The sequence below is a fragment of the Vigna umbellata genome, chromosome 1 (genome assembly GCF_029865625.1).
Source record: "Vigna umbellata cultivar VRB3 chromosome 1, Vumbellata_1.0, whole genome shotgun sequence".
Classification (NCBI taxonomy): Eukaryota; Viridiplantae; Streptophyta; class Magnoliopsida; order Fabales; family Fabaceae; genus Vigna; species Vigna umbellata.
In genome coordinates this window covers 19,377,963-19,402,281 of record NC_142165.1, presented here as the reverse complement: position 1 = coordinate 19,402,281, position 24,319 = coordinate 19,377,963, and the positions used below count along the sequence as shown (strand labels likewise).

Here is a 24,319-nt window from a genome sequence, read left to right as displayed (position 1 = left end):
GTACTATGTATTATTTTTGTAAAATAGTATATTTAGTAGTGACTTGTTATTTGTTATTTATATTATAATATTGTAGTAATAGCATTATTATTTTATTTTTATTATTATAAGATTTTATAAAATAATTATTGGCTTACTTCTTGAAAAATATGAGGTCAAATTTAAAATGTTAAAAAAAACTGAAATCAAATGAAATTAAAAGAAGTCTTGACAATGATAAACTATAATACTTACTTTTAAATTTTAAAAAAAATTGTTATTTCGGTCCAATACTAATTTGTTGATCATAAAATATTGTTTTTTTCATATATTTGTTCCGATAAATTTGTTAGGTATTTTTAATATAAAATATATAAAATATGTTTTATATCAACTTGTTTATAATTTAAAACAATATACACAAGTAGTTGAAAATAGGTATTTATAAACATCAGTCTAAGTATATTTTTATCATATTTGGATGAGATGTCTTTTAAGATGAGTATGAAGCTTTCAAATATTATAGGTTGTTATTTTGGAAGAGTAGTTCCAAAATCTAATGAATGGTGAAGGGAAAGATTCATGTGCTAAATTTTTTAATGTTTAATTAAGTAAGAATTTACATAAATATGAATAATATAGTAGTGACAAATAAGTATTAGAGTTCTCTTTTTACAAATAAAAAAGACTTCAAAATGAATAATATTTTAAACAAAAATATATTATCTTAACAAATTTAAACTGAAATATTTTTTCTTTTTCTTTCCTTCATATAATAACATAAACCACTCATTTATTGGGCAATTTGGTTTAAGAAAAAAGGATTTCAATTATATTTACATATTATATAACATCTAGCAGTCTATAATGTCTTAACATTAACATTGAAGACATGTTTGATTTATAAAAATATAAGATAAAGTGAATCAAAAAATTATTCATTGCATGTTTTATATTAAAATTAGTGAATAAGTTTTGTTTTATATGAAAACACAGCTGCTTCAAATGATTTCTTATTGTATTTTTTTTTTAAATATCAAACGTCGTCGTTCATCAAATTAGGTTTGCACCTTGCCCTAATGTCTATTATTCACCCAATCTTACATCACAAAATCGCGGAATTGAAAATCATCTACGATTTCCTGTTAATTACTCTGGTAAAATGAGCGATCGTGGTGCTGAAAGGAGAGTTACCATACGAAACAACCATGGTGAGAATCTCTTGGGGATCTTGCACAATTCAGCTTCAGTTTCGCTTGTTATCGTGTGTCATGGCTTCCAATCTTCCAAGGTTGTTGTTCTTCACACATTTTTGTGGGAACAAAATCCCATTTTTTTTCCCTTAATAAACTTTGTGCTCACAAAATTGAGCAGTTCAATGCATGAGTTGAGAAGGGAATTTTTTGTTGTTTTAGGAGGAAAAAGTACTGTATAACTATTCTAACTTTTATCTAATCACGGTATTTTGGATAAAATACTTTTCCATAAGCTAGGAGAAGAGAATGAATTGAATAAAGCAGATCTAGAAAAAAATAATATATTTGCAAGTATTTTATATATAAGCCAATTTGTTCTTTATGAAGAATTTTTCTTTTCATGGAACTGTTAGGAAGAAGTTTAGGAAAACTTGACCTTAATTTTTCATCATTGTATATTTAGTGAAACTGGTAGCTTTGAATCTTGAACTAAACGGTCGAATGGTTTTATCTGTAGGAAAGGATTCCCATGGTGAATCTTGCTGATGCTCTGCAAAAAGATGGAGTCAGTGCTTTCCGCTTTGACTTTTCTGGAAATGGGTAAGCTACTAAGCAAAGGAGTATGGACCATAAATTAGTTAATTTCAATTTATATAAGGAATATAAACATTTGAGGAGGGGGGTTGATTTGTTTGTATATGATTTTATTTGTCTATTAAATTATTTTAAATTTTTAAAGAGAAATGCTAATAGTATTATCCTATGATAACACTCTGAATTATTGGTTTAAAACTTTTGGGCATATCTTTGGGAATATGAATCTTAGAATTCTCTTTTTCGTAAAAGAAGAAATTCTATTGAATAAAGAGAAGAAGCTTGCAATGAATTGGGAGGATAAGGAATCCTCCTTGACTATAATGCACGTTACTGTCATAAAACATCTCCCCTAAAAGATTAAGCAGTTGGGTAAAGGTTCATATGCATGCTTTATTGTTGGTCATAGTAAAGGTCAGATTACACAAACAAGAGAGACAAAAAGAAATCCTCAATGGAACTGTGCTGCCAAATTCCTTAACAAATACCTGTTAGTGTGTACTGGTTGATCGGAGAAGGGTGCGGAGGGGAGGGAAAACCTAATCTCTTCAATGTTAGAAGTTGCACTTTGCCATCAGCCATAATAAATTCTACCTTGTAAACATAAGTGTAAAAGAAATTCTACCTTGTAAGTAACCTTAGAGTGTACTGTGTACGTGTTGTTCTAACTCTAACACTAAAAAAATCGTTTATTGGATTGTAATTACGTTTGCTAAAAACTCATGTCATTGTCTTCTAGGGAAAGTGAAGGTTCATTTCAATATGGTAACTACTACAAAGAGGTTGAAGATCTGCGAGCTGTAGTTCAATACTTCCGTGAGCAGAAATATGTAATTACAGCAATTATTGGTCATAGTAAAGGTTAGATTACGATTATCCTTATCATATGTAACTGATGTTATCGACTAAACAGACAACAAACATATGGAATTCATCAGTGGCAGTTTGAAATATTTTTCTCCAGTGTTAGAGTTTTTTTATTGTCAGAATTGTTTATTTAGTGCATGGAATAGATTTAATATTGTAGGCCTTACAGAAAAGAGATAATTATTTCAAGGTGATATTTTGAAACTGTATGCTGAGATCATGGAAAATGCAAAGAGAAAAAGTTTTAATTTATATCTGGTTTTTCATTTCCGTGGACAAAAAAAAATGACGACATTGTTCAGGTGGTAATATGATCTTCTTTTAATTATAAAAGTGTAGATATATCTCTAAGTTTTGAGTATTTAATGTTACAAGTAAGAAGTTGTGAAAGGAAAATAGTTATCAGAGTTAAGTGTAACTTTTTGATCTATTGGTAAGATGAAGGAAAATTCCCAAAAAAATGCTTTTGAGATGTACGATTTAGAGGTGAAATGTTTAAAGATTAGAAAATATTGTTTACAACATGAACCTAGATCACATTGGTTAAACTGAAGATGTATGACATGTTTGTTTTTTGGTTGAAACGATCTAAAGCTCAGTTAAACTCAAAGCATGTGTCTTGGTCAGTTGAGTTCAATTGAGGTTTAGACTTTTTTAATTGGCAAACAAACATGTCCATAGTTGTACAGTTCGAAAGGATAATTTAGTTTCTGAAAATTGAAACTTAAGTTCTCTGAATGTTACAGAATTTTCTGCACATGTCTTTCACAATTCTGAATTCCTTTTGTTAAGCCATTGACTATTATGGTTTCTGCAGGGGGTAATGTAGCTCTCTTTTATGCCTCAAAATATAAGGATATTCATATTGTTGTCAATATATCTGGTCGTTTCAATCTAGTGAGAGGCATGGAAGGTCGTTTGGGCAAAAGATTTATGCAAAAGATCAAGCAAGATGGATATATAGATGTAAAAAATAAAAGAGGTGAAGAACATAATGTAAATAATCTTCAGGTTCTATTTGTTTATCATTTGTGGGGTTATTTTTTTAAAATATCTTTGTCAATTTTATTCATGCTTCTTTATTTTTTTGCTGTCACAAACAATTTTGGGTTTACATTAAAAAAGGAAAGAGTTGAACTATTAGATGTTGAATCACAGTGGCTTCCAAAAGCTACTTAAAACGGTGTCTTTGCCCAATACTTGTAGTTTAATTGTTGTCCATTTACTCTAACCAGTCTGATTCACTTTTTCTTTTTCTTATGATAGGGAAGATTATGTATCGTGTTACAGAAGAAAGTTTAATGGACCGCCTTTCTACTATAACCCATCTTGACTGCCTATTGATTCCCCAAGATTGCAGGTAGGGTTTCTTATTTCATCAAACAATATGCATCATTGAAAATATCGCAAAATCAGTCGCTTCTGGTGTTTAACTATTATAATTTTGAACATTTTATTAATGTTGTTGAGACAGGGTGTTGACAATTCATGGATCCATGGATGAAACTGTACCTGCAGAAGATGCTTTAGACTTCGATAAATTCATATCTAATCATGAATTGTGCATCATAGAAGGAGCTGATCATGAGTTTTCTTCTCAACAAGATAAGTTGAGCAGCTTAGTTTTGGAATTCATCAAGACTCATGCAGATAAAGACAAAGATACATCAAAGCAGGCAAAGATTCATTCTCGGTTATAGTTCTTGCAAAATATGGGGATCCAGTATTTCTCTTCAAACCATTTTTCTTGCAAACGAAGACACATTCTTGATAAATAGAAGAACAAGAAAGATGGGCAAACCTCTCCCATTTCTAACATCCAACCCTTGCCTACCTGACAGTCAATAATTAGCATTTGTCAGAGTTATAGAAGATTGACAAATGCAACACAAGTTTCTCACTTTTGGAACTCAATAACATCATTATAGGCACATGCCAGGTTGCATGTTGTCAATGTAAGCTGTTCTCTTAACACTGATGTTAGAAGTTTATGCTCTTACAATTACTACAGGTGAGTGGTGAAATGAATAATTTGACATACAAGCAAGAACCTGACTCATCTGGTGGGTTACAAGAAGCACTGCTAATTGAATTACAGGGCATCTATCCAAACAAAATTGCTCTTCGAGCTTTGTAATTACAGATTACAGACTACATACTGCCTGGTACAGATTTACTTGTGGTCATAACATTGCAAAATTCATGTATGTCAACTACATACACTTTTAGGATAAACCATGAACACAACCCAATACCATATTTCAGAAAAGACTGTAAAAGTGCAACTATGGTACAAGTTTTAACTTGCTTGTGGCATGTTTCTTCAGCCTTCAAAATGTATGTTTTGTTTGGATGAGAATAAAATAAGCAAGGAAATGTGATGGAAGCTCATTCCCAATGTTACGAAATGCGCAGGTACTGGTAGTCCACTTTGGTCTGTGGTCATGAAAAGATATAAAGCTTCTGGATTTTAATCCATAAGTGCATAGAAATTTCCATTGTTGGTTATTATCTTTGGTTACGGCCTACTAAAATGATAAGTTTCATTAGTGTTTACTTCTTTTTTAAGTTTTCATTGGTATCTTCTGTCCCAATTTGAAAATGAGACATTTTTGTTTTATAACATTTTTTTTTGCTTTTCGTTAAAAATTAAATAAATGTTTGTGTCGTGATATAAAAAATAACGTTTTGACTAGAAAATGTTAAGAATATGATTTTAAGTTAATTTTTAGTTAGTATAAAATATGTATTCAATTTTTGTGTTTACGTCCATTCCTTCTCACTTGAGCTGAAAAAGTCTTCAATTTTTCGTTATTCAAGAAATATGTTTTGAACTCTTTATTTCTAATCTAAACATATCTTAGATTTTATCAGCAAGGATTAGAATGACATCTTTTTTTTTTATCAATCTCTATAAAATAAATATTCTTTTTCTTATGTCTTTTAAAAGTTCAAGATATTATTATTTATTATTATTATTCAATTTTATCCTCCTACTTGGTTAATTTTTACACATTTTAAACATGTATTTTGAGTATAAGAGAAGTAGAAGTAGAAAATATATTAAAGTTTTATTAATCAGAGAGATAAAGATCATACTATAAAATTTTAAAAAATATTATAAAAATTATTATTTTTAATTGTGATAACTTTAAAATGATAAATAGAAAAGAATAGGAAAAATTGAATGGATGAAACATAAACATGGGAGATAGTATGTAAAGGTACCGAACTGCAGATAAGGGTGGTCCATCTACTCAATCAGTTATCAGATAATCCTTAGCCATTCATGCTTGTCTTGTGTTTCTTTTTCTTTTCTTTTCTTTTTTAATTTTCACTATCCAATTCCTCAGTACGTAATTGTTTTATATTTATTTCTTTTTTTTTAAGATGATATGATATTACAAGAAATTTAGTGAAGTGCATTTTGTAATACTTATGTTCTCATTAAGATGAGTACTTTTCTTTTTCTCATCTATAATACTTATGTTTTTATAATGTTTTAGTTACAGCTAAATGAAAGTAAAAATTTTGTAAGATGGAAAATATTTTTGAACTTTTATAACTCTGGGATCTTAAATTTAGGACTTTTTATATCACGTTAAAATATTTGAATATAAATTTCTTTTAAGACTCCAACTTGAAGTTTAGGATTCTCTTACGATTCTTGTATTAAATATACATTTAAAAAGTCCCCATTAATAAGGTCTTTCCTCCCAACATAAAATATTTATAAAATTTCAATTCTAACATTAATTTACATGGTTAATAAGATAACATATAAAAGTAGAATTTCTAAATCATTTCAATATAAATAATAATAATAATAATAATAACTTATAACATATTTTTACTGTAGTATTTATTTTCAATCTCATATACACTTTTATATTTTTTTTCTTCTATAAGTGAACCTTTCTTAGACTTTATTCATATATCAACGATTTAGTCTCTCTATATTACTTTGAAGGATCCCACGTTTTTTTTCTGATAAGAATATTTTACATTCACTATGGGGTTCAATGAAACTCTTACCATGCCCTCTGAAGTATCAAATAAAAGACTAATTATAATGAATGAGATTATTACACTATTTATTTTAACGGGATTCAACAATGCATCAAATTTGAATCGGTCATTTTAACTTATTAAACTTTGAAATCAGCATGTTAAAATTATGATAGAGTAATATCACTTAGCAATCAGATTTCAAATTTGATTAGTTTAATAACCAAGATCAATTACAAATGTACTGATTTATCAAATTGTTATACAATCATACCAAGATTATTATTGAAGATCAAACAAATTAGTTTTCTTGATAAAAGCAACTTAGAACAATAAACTACAAAAAAACTAAATTAATGCATATGAAATTTTTATACTGATTCACTCAAATTAATCTACATCTAGTTAATCAAGACAACTTGAATTTGACATTTCACTAACTCAAGAAATTACAATATTCTTACAATTAAATTTTTGAAAACAAAAAGCCCACAATACAAGTTTCTTAAATCACACAAGAAACAGCAAATGCACAACAAAAGTTCATCTTTCCGACCTAGAATCACACTAGGAACAACATACAAACAAGGTGAATACACAAGAAGGATCAAACCTAAATATTGACTCTCCTAGTTAACCAAGAACCTCTGTACACCTTATCAACAAGGAGAAATCACAGTTCCAACACCTATAGAATCAATCACAAACAACAATCTCATAAAAAAAGAAAAATTGTATAATTTGTAAATTAATATATTGAATCAATTAAAAGTAATTCTCAATCGATTGATTTCACTTACTCTAGTGAAATCAACTAATTGATTGTTATTTCAATTGATTTAATATGTTATTCACATAACTATATGCACAAGTCATTTAACTTATTAAACACTATTTTAAAAATTAAGTAACTACAAGACACACTAAGACTTCTATCCTAAATTAGATTTACACATAGGTTCTCAACCTTCATCAATCTTCAAGCTTCGTCAAATATTCATTCTTCAAGACTTGCCAACAATTTTATGCTATAATAGGAGGGTTAAAGTAATGTCCCATTTGAAGCAATATTTCTCACCTGATAAAAAAGGGACGTGATTTTGGTATCGGTTGATAGCTTATTGAACATTATTTATTAAGGAAAAGCATACTTGACTAATGTACTGTCTACATAACAATATAGTAAGAGCATGTTGTTTGCATTCATGTAATTTTATATGGATCCTTTTTATAAATCTCAAATTCAGAACAATAACACTTACAAATGTTGAGATTAGGGATGACAAAAATATTTGTGCCTGTGAGTATCTGCGGATGAAATCCGTGATGGATAATTGATATCTACGAGTATTTACTACCCACGGATAATGGGTATTTTAATACCCGCTTATAAATGAGTCTAGTGTAAGTATTATACTACTCGTACCAACGGGTATCCGCTACCTACAAAAAATAAAAATAAAAATTTAATTTACATTTTATTAAGTTAAATTTAATTAAAATTAAAATTAATTTATATTTTATCATATTAAATTTAATTAAAATTAAATTTTAATATATATTTAATTTAATTTATATTATATATATATATATATATATATATATATATATATATATATATATATATATATATATTTGTAATTTTATTTAAATTTTATTTTAAAAATTTATAAAATATATTTTTAAAATATTTGCGGGCATACATGGGTTTTAAAATACTCGTAGGTATTTTTAAATGAGCAGATAGCGGGTGAATATTTTTTTTATGGGTCAAGTAGTGGGTATGCACTATCCTTGCGCAACACGATCCGTTGTCATTCCTAGTTGAGACTAAGAACCAAGGTAATGTAGTATCATCTTAATGAGAACCAAAATAATAAAGAGGCCTTTAAGGCCAAGTTTGAAGACATATTTTGTTCATATGAAACCATACAAAAGGAAAGAAGAAACCAAAATATGTAATTATCCTACTCTACATAACAACCCAGATAAAAAGATTTTTGGTCGAGAATGTTTTAACAAGGCACCAATCAAATATATCATATTATTTCAATCATTATTTGCTGTTATAATTTAAGCTTAGATGAAGGAAGTTTCATGAGGTGAGCCTTGCCAAGGAATACTCGGCCAAGGAGGACTTTTACCTCATGATCCCTACTTAGTACATCCTCAAGCAAATAAGTTTCATATAACGCAATGATTCCTCCTGAGAAGTATCTGATCACGGAAGACTTTTATCTCATGATCCCTACTTAGCGCATTCTCGGGAAAGGAAGTTCTATCTAACACGATGATTCCTTCTAAGGAGTACCTAGTCAAAGAAGACTTTTCCCAACTTAGCACATCCTCGATAAAGGAAGCTTCATCTAATGATATGATCCCTCCCACAAAGATAAACATGCATACAAATGAAACGTTGACGATGTGAGCACACTAAAATAGAAAAAGGTGAACATTTCATTTATTATAGGTTTATCAACATAAATAGTTGCCTTAGCGTTTCTAGAAATGTCATCAACGTCCCTCATAAACATTTTTATCAATGTTAAAATGATGATGATAAACAAGAATCCTGAATAGATAAGATGCTTGTCTTGTTGAAAATGAACAAAGTTAAACATAACAACCAAGAATAATTCAAAAAAGTACAAACACGTTCAAACTTGATTGTACATAACTAAACTTACAATCTTGTTTGCTCACCTTGTAAAGCTCCAAGCTCGTGGGCTTATGTACTTCTCCTCCATTAGAACTGGAAAAGAATATTAAATAAATATAATATTCTCATAATATTCTACAATATATACATATTATTCTCATAATAAATACAATTATAATATATCATAAAATATTACAACATAGTAAATACAATCATGAGCACAATACGTCATAAATCAGATAATTGATATACATATAACCAATAAATTAAAAAGAGTATAATTTGTCCATCAATTTAAATTACTAAGGCATAATTTGTTAATCAATAATATTATTAACTAATTATCTTAATGATCCACACCTGACTATAAATATGACACATTCTCATAAGGAGTATTCAATTTCAATTTCGTATATTTTTCTATACTCGTTTTCTTATGATTTTATTGACTTAAATGTTGAAGAATTTTTTACATATGGATCCTCCTCCAATTTTATTCACATGTGAACAATTGAGTCTCTTTGTATCATCTATAAGGATCCATGTTTTTTTTCCTACAAGAATACAAGTAATATGCCAAAATACTCCTTTTGCCCTACTTTTATATGTAGTAGATGTATTTGGTAATAAATCATAGTTAGAGGGAGTAATGAAAACATTTACTTACAACACCAAATTAAATTTAAGAGATTTCACATAACTTTTTTACTAAATCATGAAACTCACGACAAAAGGTAACCATGAAACGTTTTTACAGTTTGAAGAAGTAAATAAAAATGTTGGTCTATTTAAGACTAAATAACGACGTTGTCATTTATTTGGTGTATTTAAAACCAAAGCATCCTATGTTGTTGGGCTTCCATGGAGGGAAAGTGATAGGAAGAAGAAAACAAAAGAAAACAAAAAGCATCCAATGAAGGTGTGACATATTATGTATGAAGATATTTTTGGGTGGAGAGAAGCATCTGCATGTGGCATATTCTGAAAGGTTTTGTTGGATACTATACTTCACTCATTCATTGCATCATTCATCATTCACCTTTTTGGGGCTACCTTTGCAACTCAACAAACTTCTTAGCTACACCTTTCAAACCTAATCAACCCTTCTTCAATTCTTACAATATTAATCTTTCATTCATTGTTAAATTTTTCCTTTTCTAACTTTAAAAAATATTATTTTTCATATTTTTATTTTTTTAATATACACAGAAAAATATAATATTAAATAGATTCTATTGAATTTGGATTCTCTGTGAAATTTTTGGTATTATTTCTTTGTCATGCTTTCAAAATACATTAATAAACACTAATTTTAATGTTTTAAAACATATTAAAAAATAATACACAAACATTAATATATTTTAAAGATTCAATAGATAAACAATATTAAAAATTCAATAAAAAAAATCTGAAATCGACTTTGCCTTCTAGCATCCCAACCTTAAAACTTTTTAAACTCCTTCACGTGTGTAAAATTAACTCATGATTTGGAAATCCAGAGTTTTAACCTTAAAAAATTATGACTTTATCATGAAAGATTCATTTTTTCTTTTTTCTTGAATAAATTATAGTTTAATTGCTCATATGACAGTGAAAATTTATAATTTTTGAGTGGACAGCCTGTTATTACAGCTAATGGTTTTCTCCTTTGACAGTTGTAGTTTGTGTACTATGTACATTTTATTATTGTCTGTCATAATCTTGGGTTTTGTTATTTAATCTAAATTTAAAACGACACATAATACTTTTTTGTTTTTATTCTTCTTTTTGCTATTCTATTTTTACTTTTCTTTTCTTGTCAGTGCTTTTAGTTTCTAAGATAATCGTGGGTGGTTCAAATAAGCAAAATTTATGATATACAATTTAAAACAAGCTATTTAAAAGTTTAATGAATTATTGTAGTTAATAAAAGTTGACATCTTTAAATGTTTATTTTGATTAATATGATATTTTATGAACATGATATAACGAATAAAAATTTGTAATCTGATTTTTAAAACAAATTATTTAAAAGTTTAACGAATTATTATAGTTAATATAATTTGACGTGTTTAATTCAATGAACTATAAATAAATATGACAACAAAGTGTTTTTATTTAATATATCCATTTACTACTCGTAATAAATTTTATTTATAAATATTTTTAGTAGTGAATATATTTTTAATTTAAATTTTTAAGATAATAAGAACACTATTACACTTGAATTTCTATTATTGTCCATTAATATATATGTAATTTGCTTTTATTGACCTATTTATTGCAAAATACATGATAAAGTGTAAAAGTATTGATTTTGTTGTGTTAATTTGTGGCGTGACTGAGTGTGATTTTGGAGAAGAGAATATTTTTCTTAGCTGCAGAGAGCCCATTCTGCCAAACACGTCCTTATCGAATGGGTCTCCACCATTCATCATCTATCTATCACTCACCACACATCCAATGCAATTTCTTCAATTATTCTTTAAATTAAAAAATGTAATAAAATATTGCTTTTTAATTATTACATTATCTATCTATAAAGAATTTGATTTATCCAAATTAAATTAGAATCAGTTCGACATGATCATGAACAATTTTTAGATATATTTCACTTCTTTAAGCTTCTCCAAAATGTATTGAGTATGTCTAAATAAAACTTATAGCATTTATTTTATTATATTAATTTTATAAGTGTTTTAAGTGAGGTTTCTGTTCAAAGTGAAAATTTTCAACTAAAACAACATTTCTCTTTTAATTTGTACATCATTTACACATATATGAATTAATATAAGATTATGTGAAAGTAAAATTATAAATAAAAAAAAAATATTTTTTATCATTAAGGGAAAAAAATTTAAAAACTCCCCAGTTAAAGAAAAATTATGCAAACTATTTGTTTACTAAATAAAACTAATATAATTAATTAATTCTTTCTTTAGGTAAATTTATTTTGGTTGACTTTTATAAACAGTAACTAGTTTGGTTCTTCCATTTTTAGCGTATCACATAATCATCTAAGCTAAAAAAGTATTTAATTATTTATACAATAATTTGTATTCTCATATTTTTTTTTTAATTCATTGTGATAGGAAAATAAATGCTTATAATTTATGATACGAAATTATCCTACAACAATTTTTAAAAAAATAATTAACTTAATTAGTAATTTAGTATAAATGTTTAAATTTTTATTTATTTTAGTTTTTATTTGAATATTCTTTAATTTTTACATGTGAAATCTTCCAAATAGAAAATTACTCATATTTTAAAACGTTTAAATATACTTCGATTTTGATACACGATAATTGTAAACATCATTATTGTTAATTTAATGAAATAAACGATTAATTTTTTCTTAAAAAAATTGAGAATCGACTAAATTCTTTTTAAAAGAATTAGAATTCAATTCAATAAAAAATATATAAAAAATTAAAAAATTAAATTATTAATTAAGTCTTAATAAATTTTATTACATATTTAAATCATATCTCTCTCTACACAATAAAACTATATGATAAATATGTAAAGTCTTTTATATCTCAAAACTATTAAATAAATGTATTTTCATCATTTGTTCTTTTCATTCAATTATATTTGGCGTTTAATGTTTTAATACAGAACTAAAAACACAATTAATATTTTAGATTTTAAAACACTTATTCCCTGTTGAAAATGTGTCTCGTATCTTGTATCCTAGTAGCACTCTAATTATATTTTATTTATCATTCTCTTTTAAACTAGAAAAATATTCAATTCTGTAAAATAACAAACAAAAGAGAACAAAATAATTTAATATCTTTCCTAAAACTCTTAATAAAATAAGACAAGAAAAAGGAAGATTCGTGAGAGAGGATATGATGGAAAATATCATTAACTATACATTCAATTATTATTTATTTTTTTCAAATTATTGAACTCTTAACTCTTTGCCTAATTCAATCTTTTTCCTTCAAAAGTGGATATATATGTATTTTTTTTATAAGGGATAAAATTACTATAGTCATTTCATTACTATAATGATAATAAAATTATTATTTATGAAATAGTTAATTATAATTTGTGAATAACTTAACGTATAAAATTTATTAAAGCCAAAGGTTTTTCTGTCTGCATTAATTGTTGTTTAAGGTATTGTTAGCCATAAAATTTCATTGCTTAGAGACTAAAATTGCTTATTTAGTATATATTTTTTGAAATAAAAACATCTTTTGATTCTTGTAATGAGGTGCACTAAGAATTTTTCAAAAAATAATAAACAATAATTACTTTACTCCTCTAAAATTACAACACTGTTTCAACAATTATTTTAACTGATATGAAAAATACAAAATTCTTGTCTACTTAATTAAACATACAAAAATGTTTAAGATTGAAAATTATATTAAATACTTTTTTTAAAAAAAAATTGAGAAAGAAAATGGTTACGTTACGTTAGGGAAAATTTCAATTGAATAAAAGATAGTGCGCACTTTCCTTGCCGGGACAGGACGAAGAAGAAACTGTTACAAAAACCGAACACTCTCTTCTCTTCACTCATTCACTCTGCTCTCACACCATGGACCCTCCCGCAACCTACATTTCCTCCTCCGAACTCCGCAAACACAACACGCGCAACGACGCGTGGATCTCAATCCATGGCAAAATCTACGACGTCTCCTCCTGGCTCCACCGCCATCCCGGCGGCGCCCTCCCGCTTCTCACCGTTGCCGGCACAGACGCCACTGACGCCTTCCTCGCCTTCCACCCGCCCTCCTCCGCCGCCGCCCTCCTCCCCGCATTTTCCACTAGCCACCTCCTCTCTGACTACGCCGTCTCTGCCGCCTCCTCCGACTACCGGAAGCTCCACTCCAAGCTCTCCGAACTCAACCTCTTCGAACGCAAGGGCCACACCACCCTCATCTTGCTCTCCCTCATCCTCACCCTCCTCCCTCTCTGCGTCTGCGGCGTCGTCTTCTCCGACAGCACGTTCGTGCACTTGCTCTCCGGCGCCTTGATCGGCTTCCTCTGGATTCAGAGCGGCTGGATTGGCCATGACTCCGGTCACTACAACGTCATGCTCAATCGCCGCTTTAACCGCGTAGCTCAGATCCTTTCCGGCAACGTTCTCGCCGGAATCAGCATTGCCTGGTGGAAGTGGAACCACAACGCGCACCACATTGCGTGCAACAGCCTCGACTTCGACCCCGATCTTCAGCACCTACCCTTCTTCGTGGTCTCGTCTAAGTTTTTCAACTCTCTGACTTCCCAATTTTACGATAGAAAGCTCAATTTCGATTCCCTCGCTAGGTTTTTGGTCAGTTATCAGCATTGGACTTACTACCCCGTCATGTGCTTCGCCAGGGTTAACCTTTTTGCTCAGTCTTTTTTCCTTTTGTTGTCGAACAGAAAAGTGGAGAGCAGAGGAATTGAGCTTTTAGGGTTGCTTGCGTTTTGGGTTTGGTACCCTTTATTGGTCTCTTTTTTGCCAAATTGGTGGGAGAGGGTTTTGTTCGTTGTGGTAAGCTTTTCTGTGACGGGTATTCAGCATGTGCAGTTTTGCTTAAACCATTTCTCTTCCAAAGTTTACCTTGGTCCTCCAAGTGGTGGTGATTGGTTTGAGAAGCAGACTAATGGGACTCTTGATGTCAGCTGTTCTGCTTGGATGGACTGGTTTCACGGTGGCCTGCAGTTTCAGGTGGAGCACCATTTGTTTCCCCGGCTGCCGCGCTGCCATCTGAGGAAGATCGCGCCTTTGGTTAAGGATCTGTGCAAGAAGCATAACCTTCCCTACAATTGTGTGTCCTTTTGGAAGGCCAATGTGCTCACTATTCAGACACTGCGAAACGCGGCGTTGCAGGCCAGGGATGGATCTGGGCCGGCTCCCAAGAATTTGGTTTGGGAGGCTGTTAACACCCATGGATGAATGGGGACGACTTCAGCGGAGCTTCGTGTGATTTTGCTGTCGCTGATGGTTTGGTTGATGAAGGTGCTTCGATACAGTTTCATAGAGGCTTCTGGAGTTGTTTTCTCTTCAGAATTGGGGTTTTACTTTGGTAATCTGCGTAACAATGGTTTCCGTTAACGTTTGGCATAGATTGCTGAAATAGAATTTCAATTTTTGATTGGAGAACAGTGCTAAAAGAACTTGGTAAACTGTATTTATATTTTGTTTGGTGGGTAATCCTTGGATCTAAAAAGAGAATAATTGATTTGCAAATTGGTTAGATGCTTCGGATACTCGTTGTCTTGGTAGCGGGTTTGGCTAATCTCATTTTGGAAATCGTTAAGAAAGAAACGACTGATACTGGTCATGCGTGGTTAAGTATAGTACTCATTCTTGTTATGTTCAGCACTTCATGCTTGAGAATGAGATGTAAACACTGTTTATTTATTTATTTATTTTGCTTTGGTCTTTGGCAGTTTTATTTCATTATGTGCCCGATGATCTCTCTATTACTACATAACCATCTGTGTTATGCCTTGGAATTCATTGTCATTTGGAGCAAGTAATGTACTCTATGTTAAATTTTCTGAATGTCATTTCCTGCTTGTTTAATTCTCCTGTCTTTTCAGGAGAATTTCTTAGTAGTGATACAAAGTTTCTCTCCATTCTCTGTAAATAATATGTTGGAGAAATCGTCTTAAATAGGTCACATGCTTCAGAATATGCCTAACCTTATCCCACAAATCAGTTTGTGCGTCACAGAAACCTCCTTAAAGAATCAAGTGTTTCCCACAACCGTATACACCAAATAGTAGCACATAATGCACTTTGCCATAATACTGTTTTTATCTCCTATAACCCAAACGATACATTTTCTTCCATTCATAGCTTTATTTTTCTAAAATAAACTAAGACCGAAACATATGGAGTCATATTCAGAAGGAATCAGTCTATCATAAGCACGAATGTGAAAGTAATTCTACTTTGCTGGTGACCATAGGGTATATATTATGTACATATTGTTCTAATACTAAAAGACAAAAAATTCTTGAAGTGTAATTACTTTTGCTGACAGCTCATGTCGTTGTCTTCTAGGAAAAGTGAAGTTTCATTTCAGTATGGTAACCACTACAGAGGTTGAGGACTCGGGAGCTGTTGTTCAATACTTCCGCGAGCATAAATGTTTAATTACAGCTATTGTTGGCCACAGTAAAGGTCAGATTCAGTTATCCTTTACTACATCTAAGCTGAAGTTTTTTGGGGACTGAACCGACAACATTTATGGAGTTCTTCAGCTATATGATATTTTAATATGTATCTTTAAGTGTTGACTGTTTAATGTTACGAGAAAGAAGTCAGAAAATATTTATTCTAGTTAGGTTCAGCTTTGATGAACTGGTAAAATGAAGGAAAATTGTTCGATAAATGGTTAGGGAGATGTACAATTTAGATGTGAAAATGTTTGATAAAGATTACAATATTGAGTATAAAAAACGGTCCTATCTCACATAGGTGAAACGGAAGAAATAGTTGCACACAGTTTCGGTGGGGAAGTAGTGTTCTTGAGGGTCTGAGATGGTGAATGAAACTTGAGCTTTCTGTGAATGGTGTAGCATTTTCTGTATATGCAAGTTTTTCACAATCCACGATTTCTCTTGTAAGACACTGATTGTCATGGTTTCTGCAGGAGATAATGGTTACGCTCTTTATGCCTTAAAAATTTCATACAAAAGATCGAGAAAGATGGTAAAAGATAAAAGGGGTGAACAACAAAATGCAAATAATCTTCTAGTTCAATTTCCCTGTCATATGTGCTTTTTATTCATGTCTTTGTCCATTTTTTTCATTCCTGGATTTTTTTGTTATGAACACTAGAATTCACATTCAAAATGTAGATGTGACTACTGTGCTGCTAATAATCTTTGATCTCAGTGTTGCATCATAGTGTATTGCAATTTTTTATCAAACAAGCAATCAACATTCAGAGGAAAATATTCTATCATTTAAATTCTGTTTCAATTACAGACAAACAATTTTGCAACATAAAGGTTTCATTTTGAACTAGAGTATCTCTAACGAGTTTCTTACAAGATTTCATAATTAATAAAAAATGTTATTGTAACGTATATTCTACCATTATAAAAATTTTAAAAACTAAAAGAAGTTCCTTATAACAGTAACTTTCTTTGGTTTAGAATTTATATTCATGGTTTCATGTTAAAATAATGTTTTGTTGTTAAAGAGTTTTTATAATTTTAGATTCGAATTTTATTTTTGAATGTAATACATTGCTTTGAAAAAAATATCAATACACAAAAAAACAGTCCTTATAAAACCATTCAATTGTTTATATATTTTTTATCTATATTTATACAATTTAAAATTTCGAAAAGATATATTGATAAATAAAAATAAATGATTAAAATCTAAAACAAAACTCCATTTACCTCACTCAAGCTTTAAATAAAAGCATAAAAAGTACAATAACTCTAACTTCTTAAATCAACAAATTATAAATCATAAAAAAAATCAAGTAAACAAAAGTATAAATGATAGACCATGTTTGAAAAGGAAAAAATGTAATTAATCCACAATCTAACACATTTAAGTCCCGAAATTAAACAAAAAAAAATCATATTTACACAAATTCATGAACTCAAATTCATATACCCATTTTTGTGATGATAAGAAAGAAGTGATAAACCTTTTCACAAAACCTCCAGCCACCAATCACACATCCAAGTGAAAGGAACATCATAGCATAGGTTCAATCCACTTTTAACTTCAATAAACTATCATACATGGCAAAAAGTCATTGTCAATAACATCATCTCTTCATTGTTTTTTTTTTCTGTAAATTATTATTATTATTTATTCATTCTATGGTTCAAAGTTAGATCCGGAATATTATGAAGATGTTTTGTTTTCCTCAACAATGAAGTATTATTGTATTGCTTCTCACTTATGTGATGATGCATTCTTTAAATAATAGAAATTAAAATTCAAATTAAATAGTATTATATCTTAAGATTAAAAGAAAACATATTTATCACTTTTTAAATGTTTCTCTCATAATAAAATGTTACTTTGACTAAGTTTTTATTCTTTCTGTTTGTGATTTACTATTCTTTGTCACTATTATTTTTGTGTTCCAACGGATCGGTCTATTTATTATTAACAATGTTAATATTATTTATTTTAACTATTTGAAATATATTAAAGGGCATGAATCTATCACCATAGAATGTTGAATTTTCATTTTACTGATAAACGGTATTATAGAAGCCCCTGCCGTTTATGATTTTTTTTAAGTATATAACTCGTTGCTTAAAAAAATAAAAATAACTTTTTGCATGTATAGGGTTTTTATTTGCTTTGTACTCTTCTGTGATGATATATTGTCATACAACTCAATTTATTTATTTAAATAATAACTATATTAAAAACAATTTTTAATTGGTTGAATATAATACTAGAAAAGTCACTGTCACGCAAACATTAATTGAGAAACATTTCATAAATAATTGATCAATGGGCTCCCAAATCAAAGACATCCTACTGGGCCTCGACAAAAGCTGTTCTTCTTTGGGCCTCAGTCGGTGAAAACAAATCCATCAAAACAATAATATTCACAAAATTCTAATTTGTGAATAAAATAATAGTAATTGGAGGCTATTTCAGCCACGTTCTTAACCTTTATTATTATTGAAGTTTCACTGTGTGGAATAGAGAGAAAAAATAGTTATTGGGTATTCAATTGGGGATAAAATGGTAATTTACTAATTAGAAAATATAATCTATTTTATCAATTCAAAACTTACCTTTTAACAAATACCAGTAATCGCACATTTTCAAAAATTAGTGAGAATTATTAAATATAAATATTTACGAAGTATTAATTGATCCTCTAAATTCAAATATAAATGTTTACTAATAATTGATTATCACACTCAAATAATTAATTAGATTGTTCTTTTATTTTCATAATCTGCTAAACACAATATAGTTAATTATGATTTGCGACACAATCAATTATGTTTTATAATATAATCAATTACATCTCACAATAATCTATTAGATTTATTAAAAATTAATTTGAATAAAAGGATTTCTTATATATTTAAAATATAATCAATCAGAACAATTACAAACATGTTTTCACTTTCAAAAACTCTAAAAAAGACAATTCCTGATAAATGTTTGGTGAAAAATATTATATAATTTCTTTTTCTTTTAGTAATCATTAATACAAATGCTGTCCTTCTTTAATAATTTGCTTTTTTAACTATATTGAGTTTTTTTTTTACATTTAGATTTAGAGAGTTTATGTAATATAATTTTACATGATGTTGTAGTCATAAGTTTTTACATATATTTTATATATATATATATATATATATATATATATATATATATATATATATATATATATGTGTGTGTATGTATATATATACGAATAATTAACATTTTTAATGTAAAATATGGTTGTAATCCAATATTAAGTAAGTGAAACAATCTAATCATTACTTTACTTTCGAGTTTTTTTATAGGATTAACTGTGTTTATAATATCTATTTTTTTCTAAAATTGAAATTAATTGATTTTTAAAATTTTAAAAAATAAATGAATATAATTTTTTTAATCTAATTATATTAAATTTGTATGACATGTCAAAAGTGTTTTCTAATCGGTATTAAAATTGAAATAGGTAAGTCGAAGTAAATAATTTAAATATTAATATCAAACTTGTTAACAATTTAATATAATTAATTGAAGTAGAAGAATTATATTTATTTATTTTTAAAATTTGAAAACAAAAATTCATCAAAGTTTTAAAGAAATAAAAATTCTAATTTCAATTCAAAATTTAGGGTTAAAAAACATTTTTGTTTGTATTTTTTTTTTCTATTCTATATTTTCTTAATAGAAACATACAAAAAAATAATCTATGAACTTTTTAATCATATGAACTTTTTAAAATACCAATTTATCTCTTCTTCTTAATAGTGTATAACTTATTTTCCTATACATAACTAAAAGAATAAGAAATTATTATTTTAAGAACTTATTTTCACTTTTTTGATTTATTGAAGAATGGTTAAAAGGTAATTTTAAATAAACCAATCTCTCCCTGTCTAATTTTTGCTTACTAAATAAAAATAACAAAATGTGTTTCCTTTTTCCCTTTTATATCCTATCACATGTGAAAGTACTATTATTATCTGGTTAAATATGTCTGTATGTATTGAGTTTTGATACAAAAATTTAATTCATTTATATCCAAAATTTTGATTTTTTTTTTTCAAACTTTAAAAACAATTGACATGTATTTTTAACTCAATTACATTAATTTTTTTTAACATATCAAACACAATTTTCAGCTTATATTAAAATAAAAATGTGTCTAAAAGTATAAACAACTCAAATATTAGCATAAAACATATTTAACATATAAAAAAAATTTAACATGAAAATTTTCAATTTTACAGGACTAAAAATATATTAAAACCTTAAATTAATTCATTATGCTAGTTATATTTTCTTTTATTAAAATTATCTTAACAAATATATTTTAAAAACTAGTATTTTGTATAATAAAAATGCATAGCCACTATATATTTTAAAATATATAAATACATTATAATTTAATAGGAAAAAAATAAAAAATGTTTTAAACATATTAACCATATTTAAACTTTAGAATAAACAAGTTACATTGTAATACAAATTTTAAAATATTTGAAGACAAAATCAAATATTTAAAAAAAATGAAAATGGTACGTACTAAAACATAAAATAAGATTGTTTTTTAAGAGGAAAAAAAATCTGTTCAAAGATAAAATCTTAGTATTTTGTTGAAAAAAAAACACAAGTATTTGAAATTATATATATAAAAAAAGTAGGGTTTAGCTTGACTTAAATTGAATGTGATATCAAATAAAAATTAAATTAAATAATTTTCGGTTATTTAGTTTTGTTGGAAAGGGAACTCTCCTACTATTGGTAAAGAGTGTTTTTTTATGATGAATTATCCAATGTTCTTTCTTGAGTAATGAAATCGATAGAACAACAATTAGAATTATATACGAAGGGCATTAGATGAAAATTTAATGTACGAAAGAATTTAAATTGCAAAACAGATGATATTTGCACAAATTTAATCATATTAATCAATTATCATATTAATCGATTAAGATATAGTCATAATCAATTAAAGCATATAAGAACACATAAGAAGCAAAATAGGACTATACTATTTATTTTAATTGATTAAGTTACTAATCTAATATATTTAAACAGAAACCAAAGTCTAATCAATTAAGATTTTTACATAATTGATTAAAAAGCATCATAATTTCATATCGTATATATGTTTGTGATTCAACCTGTCTCTTTATGAAATTCATTACATTCATTTGACAAAAACGAAATTTGAAAATAGGAACACGCCAAGAAGTTGTCCAAAAACATTCTTGGAGAAATCAATCAACACTTTTGAATAAAGCTCAAGAAATCTCCAAGGTTTCAAGAAAACAAGAAGAATTATAAGATTTGTACAATTGTTGGTGCATTCAGGTTTCATTTAATTGTTAATTTCCTTAATCATCTTAGTTGTGTGAGCAAGGTGTGAGAGAGTGAGTTTGAACCTCTCTTGGATATTGTTTATTATATTGGAGTGTGTGTGAGGATACAAATTGAGAGAATTCTTTTGTATTCTTAACTCTGAAGTTGAGTGAATTCCCTTCAACTAAGGTTGTTAAAGGAAGATTGGATGTAGGCTTAACTTCAGAGATGAATCGGTATAAAAATTTGTGTGTGATTTATTCTTGTTTTTGCACTTTATTTTGATTGTTCATAAACCACTGTGTATTGATTTCAAGAACTAAGATTTTCAAGAAATTGCAAAAGTTGTTTTAAAATCCAATTCACCCCCTCTTAGATTGAGATATAGGAGCTATATTTTTAACAAGTTTTTTAAAATCATGTTATTAGTATGATTGCTAATAGAAGCAAGGTCCAATTTGGCCAACAGAGCACATGCGAAAGCTGAGCAGAAAATAACACAAATTAAGAATATACCATACAATAGTACTGTATATAAAACTTTTTTGTTTTTTCCCTTATCCTGTTAAGTCATCTTTTGTGTATATATATATTACCTTTTATGAAAGGTAATACAAATTGAGAGAGTGTGAGTTTAATTTACCTTGTTAGTGCTTTCAGATTTCATTTAATTGTTAATTTCCTTAATCATCTTAACTATGTAGGCAAGGTGTGAGAGAGTGAGTTTGAACCTCTCTTGGATATTGTTTATTATAGTGATGTGTGTGTGAAGATACAAATTGAGAGAATTCTTTTGTATTCTTAACTCTGAAGATGAGTGAATTCCCTTCAACTAAGGTTATTAATGGAAGGTTGGATGTAAGCTCTATTTAAAAGCTGAACCAGTATAAAATTTGTGTGGGATTTGTTCTTGTTTTTGCACCTTATTTTGATTGTTAATAAACCATTGTGTATTGATTTCAAGAACCAAGATTTTCAAGAAATTGTGAAAGTTGTTTTAAAATCCAATTCACCCCTATTAGATTTAGATATAGGAGCTATATTCTTAACAAGTTTTCTAAAATCATGTTATTAGTATGATTACCAATAGAAGCAAGGTCCAATTTGGCCAACAGAGCACATGCAAAAGCAGAGCAGAGAATAGCACAACAGAAGAATATACCATACAATAATATTGTATATAGAACTTTTTTGTTTTTTCCCTTGTCCTGTTAAGTCATCTTTTGTATTATATATATATATATATATATTACCTTTTATGAAAGGTAATACAAATTGAGAGAGTGTGAGTTTAATTAACTTTGTTGGTGCTTTCAGATTTCATTTAATTGTTAATTTTCTTAATCATCTTAGCTGTGTAGGCAAGGTGTGAGAGAGAGTGAGTTTGAACATCTCTTAGATATTGTTTATTATATTGGAGTGTGTGTGAGGATACAAATTGAGAGAATTCTTTTGTATACTTAACTCTGAAGCTGAGTGAATCCCCTTCAATTGAGGTTGTTAAAAGAAGATTGGATGTAGGCTCAATGTAAAAGTTGAACCAGTATAAAAATTTGTGTGGGATTTGTTCTTGTTTTTGCACCTTATTTTGATTGTTCATAAACCATTGTGTATTGATTTCAAGAACCAAGATTTTCAAGAAATTGTGAAAGTTGTTTTAAAATCCAATTCACCCCATCTTAGATTGAGATATGGGAACTATATTTTTAACAAGTTTTTTAAAATCATATTATTACTATGATTGGTAATAGAAGCAAGGTCCAATTTGGCCAACAGAGCACGTGCGAAAACAGAGCAGAAAATAACACAACAAAGGAATATACCATACAATAGTACTGTATATAGAACCTTTTTGTTTTTTTCCTTATCCTATTAAGTCATCTTTTGTGTGTATATATTACCTTTTATGAAAGGTAATACAGAACAATCGTGAATACTTTTTGTAATTTTGTCTCTTCTACGTCTTTTCTTTATCTCTATTCTTTTAATTACTTATTATTTTTAATAATTAGTAGTTGAAATATTGAATTAAGTAGGGATAACATCGATTTTGTAAATCATATATGTTATTTAATAGATTGAAACTAATATCAAAATTAGGAAGACTAGGGACGAAGACAGGGAGTCTAATATATTAAATTTGCTTACCTTACAAATAGCAACTTTTTTTTTTATAAATTATAACCAACCAGGTTTCATAATGTTGGATACCCTATTATTTAATATACAAACATTTAAAAAAAAGTTGAATAATTAAAATGTTGAAAAAGTTATTTGACCATTTATTTTAAAATCTTATGTTTTTGAATAATGTCTATTTTAGACTTCTGGCTTTCCTCTTAAAAAACAAAAGATAAATCTAAAAAGTACATGTGAGTCTAGGAAACTAGGTACTAATGGTTTGCAAATAAGGAAACATCATAGTTTGAAATTTTTTTCCTCCTTTAGTAATGTAAAAATTCATAAGAAAACAATTCATCATATATGAATCCACAATAGAAAAAATAAAAATTTCTTCGTCGATAACATTTCAACTATCTCTAATTG

The 24,319-nt window shown here is 28.2% G+C and overlaps 1 protein-coding gene and 1 pseudogene across 2 annotated transcripts; both read left to right on the top strand.

The window, feature by feature from the left end:
* The first annotated feature begins 1,037 nt into the window (after window positions 1-1,037).
* LOC124842330 (putative uncharacterized protein YDL057W) lies at window positions 1,038-5,022 on the top strand. 2 transcript variants are annotated; one of them, XM_047318791.2, is made up of 6 exons: window positions 1,038-1,270; window positions 1,693-1,775; window positions 2,509-2,630; window positions 3,454-3,618; window positions 3,903-3,996; window positions 4,111-5,022. In XM_047318791.2, exons 1-6 carry the CDS (start codon window positions 1,142-1,144, stop codon window positions 4,334-4,336), a joined length of 819 nt encoding a protein of 272 aa, XP_047174747.2. In that variant the 5' UTR covers window positions 1,038-1,141; the 3' UTR covers window positions 4,337-5,022. The 2 variants fall into 2 exon arrangements, with proteins under 2 accessions (XP_047174747.2, XP_047174748.2); XM_047318792.2 differs by having other exon boundaries at window positions 1,056-1,190.
* An 8,737-nt stretch (window positions 5,023-13,759) lies between these two features.
* On the top strand, window positions 13,760-15,804 carry LOC124842326 (delta(8)-fatty-acid desaturase 2 pseudogene; annotated as a pseudogene).
* The last annotated feature ends 8,515 nt before the right edge of the window (window positions 15,805-24,319 follow it).